Source organism: Podarcis tiliguerta (assembly GCF_965153285.1).
Source record: "Podarcis tiliguerta genome assembly, chromosome: 4".
Taxonomy (NCBI): domain Eukaryota; kingdom Metazoa; phylum Chordata; class Lepidosauria; order Squamata; family Lacertidae; genus Podarcis; species Podarcis tiliguerta.
The window spans coordinates 42,741,849-42,757,165 of NC_139537.1; the positions used below are offsets into that span (position 1 = coordinate 42,741,849).

General features: G+C 39.8%; 1 protein-coding gene across 2 annotated transcripts in view; it reads left to right on the forward strand.

Moving 5' to 3' along the window:
• The window catches only part of GBE1 (1,4-alpha-glucan branching enzyme 1), a 147,245-nt gene extending 134,534 nt beyond the window's left edge, over positions 1 to 12,711 (forward strand). The window contains exons 15-17 of one of the 2 annotated variants that reach the window (XM_083439249.1): positions 47 to 166; positions 2,408 to 2,473; positions 10,435 to 12,711. In XM_083439249.1, coding sequence (XP_083295375.1) covers positions 47 to 166; positions 2,408 to 2,473; positions 10,435 to 10,491 — 243 coding nt within the window. In that variant the 3' untranslated portion in view covers positions 10,492 to 12,711. The remainder of the gene's footprint in view (positions 1 to 46; positions 167 to 2,407; positions 2,474 to 10,434) is intronic. The other variant, XM_083439250.1, reaches the window with a different exon arrangement.
• The last annotated feature ends 2,606 nt before the right edge of the window (positions 12,712 to 15,317 follow it).

Sequence of the window (15,317 nt, forward strand, 5' to 3'; positions counted from 1 at the left end):
ATTGTTTTCAGTTTATACCAAGTGTAAATTCCTTAACCGTTACCTTAAGTATAAAATTGCACTGGATTCTGATGCTCCGGAGTATGCAGGACATAACAGACTGGACCATAATACAGAATTCTTCTCACACGAGTATGGACATAACTGTCGGCCTAATTCTATTTTGGTAAGTACATTTTTTTCTACTTCACTTCTGCAAAGGTATGTCTGCAGTGATAGTTAACATTTTAAATTCCCTATTAAAAAGCTGCATTATGCCTTTTGTCTCTGAAATATGACTACTGAAGTTTGCATGAAAATCTTAAGATTAAACTAAAGGTCATCAGTGAATGCGGTGTGACTTGGGCCAACTGATAGTTGGACAATAATGTTCCTCAATATCCTATATCAAGTATAACTGAACAAGATACAACAATTATCTGAAATAACTAAGCATGAAACCATTTTAGTGTGGATTTTCTTTCTCATGCTGTTTAATTCTGAAATGTTGCATTTTCATGTCTCAGTAACTTGCATGTTTTCCTATTTCCTTTTACATATAAGCTTTAAATTTTGCTCTGTGTGTGTTTGAGTCTGGCTGCATGGACTGGCCTCAACATCCTAATTTTTCCAGTAGTGACTTAGGGAACTCCCTAAACAGGAGTAACAAATTACTAGTTTGGCAATTCTTCAAAGTTCTGTAGATACATATGCTCCCCCCCCCCTTAGGGTTCTGTGAATTATTTTCACTTTCGGTTATACTTAGCAATGTCTAAACCATGCCTCACTTTTTTTTCTTGGTGACCTAAAAACATGATAGTATGTGGGGAGAATATTTTTTAGCTCCTTTGATTCATTGGCTTACACACAATGTTAGTCCTACTTAGAGTAGACCCAATAGACAGCTGATTTAGGTCCATTAAATTCAGAGCATCTACTCTGAGTTGTATACAACCCATTGTTTCAGTTCTCTTTTACATTTATAACCATATCCCATTACCCTGATACACTTTATTTCTTACAAATTATCAGCTCACTATACTGGCTAATACTGTGATCCAAAGAGGTATGTGAATAGTCTCTGTACATGCTTGCAATTTTTTTTGTAGATCATTCTTTTGAGTTCTTCCAGTACACTTGGACTCATCTGTAAATTTACTTATGCATTTACATTATATATGGGCTTTTTACCATCTTCACTTTCCTTAGCAACTTACTGAAGAAAATGGTTACATCACTAGAAATTTGAAGCCCTTCTCACAAATATTAGTATAATGGGTGCAGGCCTTACAGGATAAGATAGTTGACCACATTCCTGGCTCATAGTTCAGTTTTGGTATGCACCAACCAGAAAACTTGGTTTGGACCTTAGTTTGGTGCTTCAGAAACGGCCTGATTCAGAGGCTGCCCCTTTTTGGAATAAACAAATTGTCATGCCTTTCCATACACTACTATTAAATGGCTAGGATTTTTTTTTTGGGGGGGGGGAGTGGTTGCAGGGAGGAGGTTTGACAGACATTGATGAAATTTGAAGGCATGACTTTGTCAAGCCAAGCAAACACTGAATGTGTACAGATTCTTGTTTTGCATTTAAAGCTATATTAGAACTTTTCAGAGAAATTGCATTTGATTCGTATTGCATCTAACCATTTCAACATAGGCAAATTTGTATTCTGAAGCTTTGTGGCATCACTAATTAGTGTCCCCCAACCCCATTCTGTATGGACTAGAGGTGTAACTCTGCCAATATCAAGTTGTTTATCCTACAATTACCATACCATGATAAGCGTTATAACCTTTGTTAATAAAATCCCTAAATTGTTTCTAACTTAATTTTTCTTTCTCTTTGAGGAAATAGGAAGTTTGGTTACCCAAGTTTTGTACCGCTTTAAACCTTTAAAACATCGTGAATGGTTAGTTTACGATTTCTGGAAGAAATGTATATTTAATCTGCTGCTACATTTTGCATTCAGTGGAAAATTAAATATCGATTTCACACACACAACAGAAGCCAAAGCAACAAAATACTATGTTTTGGTCAGAAATCAAATTGAATCCCAAGAAACAACACAATAATACCATTATCCCATTCCCCCTTCCACTACTCTAGCAGTAAACATTAACACAGCTAACAGGGTAAGAGAATAATTGTGTGTCTTATTAACCATACCTTACTTCCAAGTTGGCATGAATATTGGCGATGCATAGTAGAAAATAAACATGCCCAGGGGCTAAAACTATGGTTAAGAAGGATCTTGGCAAGTGCATGTGAAATAAAGCATGTAGGGTGGGCAAGGAGATGGGAGCCAAGTAATGAATGAACTAATATAGTTTTGAAGTAGCTGCAGGTTGTGGCATGGCAAGTGCACTACTATGTTAGTTACAAAGCCCAAAAGTTTGGGTCACACTTCTCCTTTATATCCTTCAGCAACCCAATTCACTGAGTGCAAGTGATCGCCAGCCCCGAGGACAGCAGCACACATACTACCTGGAGGTAAAGTTGCAGATAAAAGTGTGCCAGCCAAAACTGTAGCACTTCCCTCCCTCTCTGAAGGGCAGGATACTCTTCTTCAGTGCCGGGAGCCAATTTAATTTTAAACCCTACCCCACCACCATAGGACCATAGATCAATTGTAGAGCATCTGCTTTGCATGCAGAAGGTGCCAGGTTTAGTCCCTGGTGTCTCCAGGTCATGCTGGCAAAAGCCCTATCTGTCTGAAATCCTGGAAGGCCACAGCTAATCATGGTAGACAATACTGAGCCAGAGGGAACAGTGGTCTGACAGAGTATATGGGAGCTTCTTATTTTTCTAGCACAGCAGGCCATGTATTGTGCATCTGAACTTACAGAAACAAATGTTGATATTTCTGTAAGCTATAGACTGTACAGTGGTTTGCTAAAAATAACACTTTTGTTCCATGTTTGTGAGCTGAAGGAGCCTTGATCAGCTGACAAGCAGATCTCAAAATTCTGTTCATTTCTCCCCCCCCCCCCTTATCACAGCTCATGCTATTCAGAACAATACCATCCAGCAGCAATGGTGTACAAGCAGAGCTCTACACACCATTTTCTGGAATCTGCCCATTCACAAATCAGCAGCAACTTAAAAGGGGGAAATGCGGATCACACAGTTCTTTAGAGAATCCAGGAACCAACTAGTATATCTTAAGCCATGTTTGTGTATTACTTAATGTACTGGGTGTTATTGTGATTACTTTGGAGCAAGGACAGTTCCTCAAACACACTCCTGGCCACGTGTAGGGGGGCCATGTAATTGGGACATTGAGTTATGTGGGTGCCCCAGTTGCACAGAGCCCCTACATGTGAATAGAAGAACACTTCCGCTTTAGACAACTGTGGCAACAGACAGTTGTTTGAGGAAGGTGATGTGATGTCCGAGACAGGACTAAAAGTACAGTCCCACTCCAAGTAATCAATATCTACAGATACAAATACAAATACATGAATGGGGGAAAGAGTCATTTCCATTCTCATAAAATCAAAGTGGAAGAGAGCAGGGGAGCTTGCTTGTTTCTGGTTCCTGTCCAAAAGTGGGCCTTCATTTCCTGGAACCAGCTGCAAAATCCAGACCACAGTATGCATCACTAGTGGAGAGGACATGCATAGCAGAAAGATACAAGCAGAGCAAACAGCTCCTATTTTGAGACATGCAGGTGGTCTAAAATACATGTTTCATTGGAAGCTCCCATGGTGTATAATCAGCAATGGTGGGGATTCTGCTGCAAATCCCAAATATTTTATATAATTCCAGCAGTAAGTACGTTCTGTCTCTAGTTGAGGGCAGTACCTGTAGCCCCAAGGAGATGAAAGAACAATGCAGAACCAAACTTATGTAATTCTGCTAGAAGTGATTTTATAATGGCTATGCACTTTAGCTAAGGCTGCCAAGATCCATCCGCTTGAAGCACTTAGGTGTTTCCATGCACCAGAACAAAAGCAACATCAACAAGCCCACATAAAATGCCAAATACAAATTTGCAAGAGTGTATCTGTGATCCAAATAGCATCTGTGGCGGGATAAGGCTACTTTAATTCTGTCCGAGGGAAAAGAAAAGGGAAAAGCGGGAGGAGAGTGTCCTGTGAAAAATACGTGAGAAAAAGCAAGTGATAAATTGAAGTTGTAAGGTTCATTACACCGAGAAGTTGCTTACTTCAGTTACGGTAATGGCATATGGGCAGACACGCAGTCTGTTATACAGGAACAGGTTTTAAAGCTATTAACAGTTTTAAAATCCAACAAGGCTAGCTGGGATTCAGATACATGTTAATTATCCAAACGCCTCATTTCTCCACTCATCACTAATCCAAATAATATTTTCCTTGCTATTTTTGCTTCCTTCCTGACTTATCTCTTTCAAGGTCGTTCATCATTACTTCAGTACTTACAACCAAATGGTACTCATTTGCTAACTGTTTTTAATTATGTAAGGGGTGACCTTTTTGATAAACGTGTTTTTATTTGCCAGTTCCTTAACTCAAGATAAACCCTACTTTTCTTCCTTTTTGTTACCTGCGATATAAATGGAGGGTGGTGCTGTAGGCAGTTTAATGTGTACTTCTATATAAGAACATAAGGCGAGATGGCTGGATCAGGCCAATGGCCCATCTAGTCCAACATCCTGTTCTCACAGTGCCCAAGCAGATGCCTCTAGGAAACCTGCAACTGGACATGAGCACAACAGCACTTTGTCTATACTGCTAATACCTTTTATAGAGCCCTGTAATCATTCAGAGGTATCAGTCGGCTATGAGTGATCGCCACAGAAGAAGAAGAATCATGTTCCACAAACTATGTTAACAAATTGGAAAAAATACAGAGAGCTGCAGATACAATGTCAGGTTTTGTTCAATTGCCTTTATTTTTCCTTAAAAAAAAATAATGCACATGTTTCTTGTAGTCCAGTGAGTTGGCTCCAAAGACTGCTCCTTTCCTTTTATGGAAGGAGTCTTATTATGATGTAAGAAGTATGTATTTGAATCCAGTGAGGAGCTTTATAAATAAGAAGTCAGCAAGTGTGGGGGGACTGGTCTTTAGTAGGTATTGAAAATATATGGCACAGTTCTACCACTGAAGTTGAACAGCTCAACAGTGCAAGCCTCTAAACGTCTACTCAGAATTAAGTCCTCCAGGTAAGTGCTTGTAATCCTAGGCAAGTAAGCCACAAGGATAGGAGATACCTTGTAACATTTATATAAGCCATTCTTGACTTTTTTGAGAAAGACCGGTACAACAAAGTAGCAAATATCCACTTTTCAGAGGTGATAAGTATATGCTGACCATTTCCCATGGATTCATGGCATGCATTCATTAGTTGATAGTTTCTGTGCATTATTCTGTGGTAGCCACTCATTTAGCTGTATTTTTATTTTCACCTCTTTTTTCCCACCTGTTCTAATGCACAAATTAATGTGGTCATTTATTTACATTTAATCAGGTACTTTTCAGAACAAATGCTTGCTGTTTTGTACATTTCATTGCACACCCAATGGAATGTTCATGCCGTTAGTTTGATGTGGCAGGCCACACTTTGAATGAGTGGCTAAGTGTTTGGAGGAGCTGTGTTTTTCACTAATTTCTTTGTCTTCCTGGAGGATGGCATGTTGAATCAATCAGAACGGTCTGCTCCCAGAGGCTAATGGAATCTGATAAGATACTTGAGTGCCCTTAGGGAGTTTCCACTTTGCGCAGCTGTCCTGTCAGAGCTCTAATCTCTCTGTGGAACACTGAGATGACTCAGGCACTTGACACGATCATAACTAAGTGCCCTCACCCAGAGTGCAGATCCAGTTAGCTCCCTGTTTTATCAGACATCTGAGGGGAATGGAGCAGGATGGGAGATGAGCAGTGATGTTAGTGAAGAAACTTATCCATCAGCCATGGAGTGTTACCCAGTCAGTCACAAATGTCGCCTTCTTGATTAAAGTATAGCTGAGAGTGTTTTCTGTGCACTTCCTTTTGGGTAAGACGTTATCTATACCTGTTTCAATCCAGTTTTAGGCCTGGTTTTGGCACAGAAGCTGCCTTTCTGCTTTAATGAAAGACAGGTGGAATGTAACCCTGATAGTTGTCATCTTGAACCTTTCAGTGGCCTTCAGCCACGGCATCTTTTTTGGACTAGTTTTGTGAACATGGCATTTGAGGCACAGTGGTAAGCTAATTCCACTCCTGCCCAAAGTGCCATTTCCAGAAGGTGTTATTGAGAGACAACAGCAGAATCCCTGCAGAGTCTTGCAAGTGTCCACTAGTGCCCTGTACCTTTCAACATCTACATGAACCAACTGAAAAAGGAATTTGGCGTGAATTGCCACCAATATGCTGTTACCCATGTGTTATAGGTGAGACAGTGGATATTCTGAATTGATACTTGGAGCTGGCAATGGTTTGGGTAAGAGCCAACAAAAAGCTCAGTTCTGACAGTGCAAGGGTTCTGTGGATGGTGGTTCTTCTGTTTGGGGAGAAAGTTTTCAACCTTTGTTGTATTTTATTGCCTTTGTGTGCTGGAAACTGACAAGGAGTCAGCAATGAAGGATGCTACATCAGTCTTCTGAATAGAATGTTTTCCATCCTAGGAATAAAAGGGAAGTGAATGTCTGGGGCAGATATTATGTCCAGATACTGTCAGAAGCATAAATGCTGTTTAAAAAAATAGGGCCAGGTTAGAACAATTGAAGCTAATTGAAATAGAGGGCCCTTAACAGGCATCTTGTCTAAATATACTTTCTCACAGACCTCTTTACAGATATACTGAGCCCGTTTGGTACAGCAACTAAAGTGCTAGTTTGGGGGTTAAGAATTCTGATTCTGTTCCTTCCCAGTTAATTTGAGTGGTGTGGGGCAAGTCATTAAGTCTTATCTAACCTACCTCACCACACAAGTTCTTTGCTTGACTGAAATCAAATGGCTATAAAGAAATACAGAGTACAAATGGGTTTGTTTGTTTTTTTAAAAAAAGAATCAGTAGGAAAATTATGAAAATGCATGTTTCTTGCGTGTGAATTCATCCCTCATGACAGTAATACATACATATTTCCCCTTTGTGTGAAAACTGTTCAGGAAAATTGTCATGTGAAAGAAGCCCAACTAATTCATGGTATGCAAGTCTTCAGCAGCACTTCTTAATATAAGCGACTAAGCTGTGTAATCCCTTAATGGAAGAAAGAGAGTTTGTCCTTGGAGACTAATATTTCCAGAGAATCAATATTTGGGATTCAAAGATCTGGTTCGTAATAGAGCATTGACAAAATTATCAAATCGCTGTGAGGAGTCCTTTGGATCCAACCCATTAGTTTTCTGACAAGGATTTATATATTGACTTTGGAGGATGTAATATAGGCTTTTTTTTTTAGTTTGCCTTTTTAAATAGACATTTGCATAGACCAAAGGTTTGTAACTAGAAGATACACTGTTTTAAAACAGGGAACAGATTGGCAAAGATGATCTACCAAATATGTTTTGGTATCATTGTTGCATCCTCATAGCTGTGCTTCCTCCCCTGTTTGTTCGTCTGCCTTTTGCCCCTAAAGATCAACAGTGGAAAGGGGGACGAAAGGGGGAAATGGAGAGGAAGAGAGAGATAAGACAGAAAGTGCAAGAACCAAAAGGTGAAAGGAGAAACAGATAGCCTTCTTCATCCAAGACGTACCAGCTGTGTCCTTATCAGGAACAGGATACAAAAAACAGAGCTGGCAAAAGCTGCCTAAACTGCATGTGCTATATTAGAATAAATGCCTCTGTAACCTCCAAGGATTATATACCAAACCCATTCATACATCACTTGAATAAGTAGGCTTCCTGGATAGTTTTTTAAAAAAATTAATTAGAACATTCTAGCTTTCAGCTGAACAAACTCTTCATAGTGCCTATGAGTAGACTCTAAAAGCTTCAGACATGTAATGCACACGACTGAACTATATCTGCTAGTACAGCCTTCACCAACTTGGTGCCCTCCAGATGTTTTGGACCATGTCTCTTATCAGTCCCAGCCAGCACAGCTTTTCTGAAAAACAAATGGACAACTGTGGAAGTAATGGGTTTCTCTTTCATTCCCTGTGTAAGGTGGCCAAGCAAACCACATAATCATAATTTGTCATAATATTGTATGACCAGTTACGTCATACTTTTTGATACTTGACCTCAGGTTGGAGATCTTTGCTTTATAGTTTGTCATCTTTTACACAGAAAAGCAGGCTCAACGTAGGCTTGGTTATATAACAGTCATATATAATTTATTTACATCAGGCCATTTTTAAATACAGTTCATTTGTCTATGTAGTTACTATATTTTTAATCCTTTTTTAAGAAAACATTGTCTCCCAAAGTGGCTTACATCATTTTTTTTTTAAGTGTCAGGCACTGTCAGAAGGCTGACAAAATCACACAAGGGAAAGGAGAGGAGAGGAAAGGCTTTTAAAAGCCAGAATGCAGAGCTAGAAGTAGCTGTTCACATCCAGCCGAAGACATACAGATTTTCTCTTGCTGGGTTTCTTGCGTGAATAATAGTTGGTCCATGGGTGGGGACAGAGTGCCCTTTCCTCCTGCTTCTGCAGTACCAGGGCATTGGCAGCTGGAGATGAGTATTTCTTTTGGCAAGCAGGAAGAAAGAATCAAGCTTCTTCAATGAGGCTAGGTTGTCCTTCCACATGTCATCTTATTTTTGGATGGCAGGGAACACAGCCTTTCAGGTACCCTGATACTACAATTAAAAATAATTAAAGCTGGGGGTTTTTAAAGGAATTTCCATTCTTAAAAAAATAATCCCAAAATCTGATTTTATTTTATTACTAAATTGGGTGTGTAATACCAGTTTCTAAAGTACATACCTGCTTAATGCACCTATTCATCCCCATGCAGTTCTGTGGAAGCAGATCTCTTGGTAACAAAGTTGTGTGTGTGTGTCCAATAGCCACAAATTAGTCAGATTTTAAGGCACACAGACCTTTTCTTTTCCTTGAAGTATCTGTTTCACAGCAATCCAGTTGCCTTGATAGTAATCTTCCACATTTTTTCAGGTCCTGAAAGATGGTCTAGAATGCAGCAGCTTTTCTACATTGTGCTAATTTTCTTTGTTTCAAGCTGCCAGCTGCTTAGATCTGTGTGACTTGGTTTATCTAAAGCGATTTGGAAATAAATCCTCTGGCACTTAAAACTGCAGTAGTAAATAAGTGCAAAAAAGCTACAGCTATAATTCCCCCCCCCCCCTTTGCACATACATTTGGGGGCACATGACGCTATCCCAAGTGTATTTCACATTTTCTTCCCTGCTGAGCAGATTTGTAGGAGTTATTTATCACAGAAACCTTAGGGGAGAAAACACTCTGTTCACTGGCGAGAGCTGAGATGCATTGGACATGCTACAGTCTGGTTCGATGAAGATCAGCTGTTCTTTTCCTTTTTTCCTAAAGCTGTTTGCTTTACACCTTTCATTCCGGTTGCCGACTATAAAAGCTTTTCATGCCGTCAGTCAGACTCTCGCTAGGAGATAACATGGCTGAAAATAGCATTATATTAGGAATGCCAGGAGGAGGAAAGTCTTAAACACTGGCATTGTCAAACAGGAAGGCTGCAATCTTCACTCATCTGCCGACTCTTTTCTAATTGCATTGTTATTGAGTTTAGTTTACGTGATCAATTGCATTCAGCAGTCTGTAAACTACGACGTAGCAAGGTAATTGGTAAACAGAACATATCTGTCATGTTTTGAGTTGTGAATCTAATCTGTGCTCGGAAGCAGCATTGTGCGGAATATGCTGCCACAGGTTCCTTTCCACCCTTGTTAAGAGAAGTACTTCTGAAGAAGAAAAACAAAAAGTGGATCAGGTTAAATGAGATTAAAAGTTTCAGTGTCAGAATGCCAGTGGAAGAACTTAAGTCTCAACATGCAAAGGCAAACGAGTGGCTTGTTTTTCTGCTCAAGAGTCAATACCATAAAACCTGCTGTATTTTCAAGTGCCTTGCTGTGTCATACCTTGCATTTACCTGTACGAAATGACATCACGGACCTGGGGCAGCTTTAATTCAGAACACAATAGAGCTCAAATGCAGTAGTAAGAGTTTGTCATTTATCACTGTACAGTGTATCGACCCGAATGTCCTCAGATGTCTGAAATCGGTGATTGTAAATCACATGGAGCCCTCTAGTGGTAATTGCATTTAAACCTATCGCCAGATCTAACTTTAGGAAGTGGCAAAGGGAAAGGAAGTGTATAATTTCTATTGCCTTGTGGGCATTGAGACAGCATGTCCCATCCATAATTGCACTCTACTTTTAATTAATATTGATGGCACATTTCATGAAAGTTCGGTTCCTAAATGTATATTTCATGTTCAAACAGTAGATCACTTATAGTACGTTATTTAGATTTATATCTTGTCCCATCCCAAAGGCATATTGTGAGCAATCTGTAAGTTTTCCTCCCTTTTCTTTTTTTTTTTAGGTGTACATTCCAAGCAGAGTGGCTCTAGTGCTTCAGAATATGGATATCCAAAACTGAAGACATCCATCCTACAATTAGATCCATGATGTCAAAGGCCAGGCACCATTTTGAGGAGAGAGATATCCAGGGTTTACTGTTTGGAAACTTTTCTATATGAAGATACATATTAATACTGAGAGCATTAAATATGCACCTATTGTTTGAATAAGCATTTCACAATGGGAAATTATAAACAAAGAAATAAGCATATAAAATCAGAGGAAAGAAAAGTGCATTGTTGACAACTTGACGGATTGTTAACAGACTTAGATTTCAGAACAGCTGGTATCCTCAAAGTAACTCTTCCAGTATTTTATGAGAAATAATTCAAAAACTGCCTTCACTGTTTTCAACTATTTGCTTCAATCCCATTTATAATTTTGGTACTGAATGCAGGTTTTTCATTAGATGACATTTTGTGTTAGAAATAAATAAATAATGGTGTTGTTGCCTTCAAAGGCGGCCTTATGTATTTGTTTGACAGTGGGTTCCAAGCTTATTAAATGTTTTCAGTGTTTTCATATGTTAAACCACTAAAAAGGCAAGGTTGTTAGATTTAACAAACCTATTGGAAAAAATATATATATTGGGGAATGATACACCTGAGAGTACTGAGTATTATACCCTACAGAGCTTGCACATAATAATGATAATAATTTATTATTTATATGTCACCCATCTGACTGGATTGTCCCAGCCACTCTGGGCAGCTTTCAACAAATTAAAACATCAAATACAGTTAAAGACACAGGCTCATGCCCAAACATACTTTCTAAAAACAAAGTCAAACAATAAATTGCTTAGAAGCAATCCAAACCCAAGATCCACCAGTATGAGTAGGCTTTGGAACTGGGGTAATTTAGGAGATCATAAATTACACTGGGATTAATCATGCCAACTTCCTATAGTTTGCATTGTTCTGCTCCTCTTATTTATGTTTCATTGTATCAAAGCACATCATATCCAGTTATACAAATGACAGGCGAAGCATGCAACTTCAGTATCATGCTTGGAAATTGCGACCTCACATCTTTATAAATCAAACTATCTAACTTGCTAACCATGAGTGAACACATATAGAACATTTCAATCAAGCTAGGTGATAATTTAAAACGTTAGCGTAATAGAATTGATTCTTCACTACATATCTTGAGTGAGATCCAGCATAGTGCGATCCTGAATCCACTTGTGTAATTGGGCTTCTCCTTCCCTCTGTGTTTCCCCCAAAAAATATCTGCTGTGTAGGATTTGAATCCACAATCTTTGTCTCACTTTGTAAACTCCGAACTACTTGTGCCAGTATTCACAGCACACTTGTAAGTATCACAAATGTCTTTCCTAACATTTCACCATAATTGTTCAAGAGTAAGGTTATATTGTGCCAGTGTGGTCCAATAGATATAAAAGTAGAATTTCTTCCCTGCATCTCCAATAATGTTTATATATTGGAACCAAATCAGCATGGGGGCAATCGGTGCGTCGGCAATCTGCCTGAGGAGCAGTCGTCGCGTCGGTGATCCGGGGGGGGGGGGTGGATTGGTGCATCAGCGACCCGCCCGGGGGGGGGGTCGGCGCAATGGCGATCCACCCAGTGGGGACTTTGTCACCCCCTTCTGGGATGACACCCAGGGCAGAGCACCCCCACCATACATCCTTCCCTACGCCCCTGATTGCATGATTCTTCACTGGGGCCAGGCAACATTCATTTCATCCTGCCTACAGAGTTCTGACATAAGAATTGTTTCCTAAGGCCTTTGAGGGGGGGGGGAGGATATCTTCCATGAAAACAGAAAAACAAATCTCACTTCAGTCCCTCTGGATCACAGAGGCATTCATAAATGTTGTAGCTTCTGTTTGTGTTTAGTTCATCATGTCTGGGAAACAATAAGTGCTAAAGTGCTGATTAATATCCTACCTGTTTTTCATTTGACAGTTTGTTAAACAAGAGCCAAATAAGTTACTGTTCTCACATTTAAGTCCGTGGTGAGTCTGTAATTGTTTTACAACCTTTAAATCTGGAGGTGAGATAAACAGCTCTATAAATATGTGATATACTTTTTTGTTAAATGGATTTATTAATATATAATGAAACTTTTACAGGCCCTGCGTCTGGGCATGTAAATGCAGTGCAAGGCAATTGTCCATGTCAAACTTTTGTGCAAGAAAAGCAATAAATATATAATATGATTAGAAGCTATAAAATTACTTGCAAATAAATGGAGAGATGTTAAAAAAAAATAATGCTTGTGGTGTTTTGGTATCATAGATTTACTCTAGATATTACCGAAGCATGCAGAAGCTTTAAGCAAAATAAAATGTTGGCATCAGCAGAAGCAAGTTAAGATTGCAGAATAATTATAATCTTTTCTGCTTAGAACCACAGCAGAAATGAAACAACATTAAATGCTTCTATATGATTTGCAACGTTGCCAGATCCCAATTCTAGCTTTACTTAATGTCAAGTTGCTGTATTGCCAAGATCAAGATTTTCAAAGTATGCCAATTCATGCACAGATGCTTAGAAATCCACTGCTAAAGAAATCCACCCTGAAATGGGGATGGGAGTTACAAGTAGAACCACATTTTTATGCTTGGTGTCCTAAATACATATTTCATATTCAGATGTGCATTTTGATGTAAATAGTCTACAGTAAGGCTTCTGTAGAAAGTAGATGGAGTTCTATTAAGTGTTTTGAATGTTAGCCCAAAGGGTCTACCAGTTGGAATAGGAAGACAAATTTTTGAACAACTATAGATCCAGGCAGTCAGCTTTGCATTAGTTTCTACTCACTTTGTCAACCATAGGCTGACAGAAGCTTGAAGCCATTAATGGGCCTTCGAACCCTCTGTTTAACACAGTCTGCCATCCATTCTTGCTTTAAAGCAGACTTGCTCATAATGAGATTTCTTACATTCAGAAAAGCCAAACCTGTCTGAGTGCAACTGGGAGCTGGCAAAGACATTACTGCAGCTGATATAACTATTCACGTGAGTCGTCTCTTTGTCTGTGCAGTCTAATCATGGAGGAAGAATTCTGATTTTCCCCTTCCCTCACATTTTTCTCCTCACACTAGTAGACTATTTGTGTCAGCAGTATATAAGCTGTAATAATGTCTGCTAGTGATAAGGGCTGCTTCTCATTAGGTATGGGGCATGGTGAGGAGGAACCATAGCTTCAAGCTGGCACCATGTTTCAGAGGCTCCTTGGCCAGTCTGGCACCTCTTCCCCCTCCTGACAAGCATACAACACTGGGCTCTCTTCCTGAGACACTGGAGATGTGCTGCTGGCCCATGGGGACTTTCGTGCTGCTTATAAATTGGGGGTGGGGGAGCAACATTTGTTTTCCTGAACATTCCTTTGGGAGTAAACATTCCATTGGGGATAATCTGGCATGGGGACACATGCCTACTAGAAGTGGCTGGAGCCAGTAATGGTTGGATCAGAACCAAAACTAGGTGGGGCAATCACCCCTTTCCCTCTTCCACCTTGGCCAGTGGTCTCCTGGGAGATGGGACACATTTTTCTCACTATGGGTCTGAACTGATTGATTAAAGAGGGCTTTTCTGATTGACTGAAGAGGACTTAAATTTTTTTAACCATGATCCATATAAAATTGGGGTGCAAGTTGCCAACCCAAATACAACATCATTACATTCGGTATCAAGGGGTGAATGTTTGTTTCAAATCCATTTTTCCACTTCTGAGTACTCCTTGCAAGTTTTTGAAAAGATGGTCATATGAACAGTCCACTACTACCCATACCAGAGATTGAAACCTGTAGCCAGATGTTGCTGGGCTACAAGTCCCATCATTCCTGACCATTTGTCAAGATGGCTGGGGCTGATGGGAGTTAGGTTGCAGTTCAAGTGAAGTAATAGCACTTCTCTGTCTTACCTCAGACCATACCTGGAGTACTGTGTCCAGTTCTGGGCACCACAGTTTAAGAAGGATATTGATCAGCTGGAACGTGTGCACAGGAGGGCAAACAAGATTATTAAAGGTCTGGAAACCAAGCCTCATGGGGAATGGTTGAGGGAGTTGGCTGTGTTTAGCCTAGAAAAGATGAAACAGAGATTTGATAGCTACCTTCAAATATCTTAAGGGCCGTTACACAGAAGATGGAGCAAGCTTGTTTTCTACTGCTCCAGAGAGTAAGGCTCACACCAATGGATTCAAGTTACAAGAAAGGAGATTCTGACTAAACATCAGGAATAACTTTCTGTCAGTAAGAGCTGTTCAACAGTGGAACAGAGTCCCTCAGGAGTAGGTGGACTCTTCTGCCTTGAAGGATTTTAAGCAGAGGTTAGATGGCCATCTGTCATGGATGCTTTGCATTGCAGGGGGTTGGACTAGATGATCCTTGGGGTCCCTTCAAACTTCTATGATTCCAGAAGAGAATCTGGAGGAATACATCTCTGACCTATGCAGATTTCTTAATCAGGCCCACTGAAGGCAGGATGAAAACACACTTTCTCTGTGATGAGAAAGTTTAGGGGAATACTACAGACAGAAAGCTAGAAATTTCTTTGTGGCATGGAACCACAACTAGGACTACTCTCTGGTGGTAGAGTCACAGCCAATTTTATGTAATGCAGGCAGTCTGAAAACTCCTCCTTCCAAATGAGAGTGATTATACTTGTTCAGATAAGGCTGGGCTGTGACCAAAATCTTCACAGTGTATTGCATGACACTATCGCATTCAGGATAGATTACTGGTGTGCTCTGTAGCCTGTGCTTCCTTTGAAATTAATTCACAGTTGTGGCAGCCCATTTGCTGGAGGCCTTGCTCCCAAGAAATACATTAAACTCTTTTGCTTGTAACGTAATAATGATCAGATTTAAA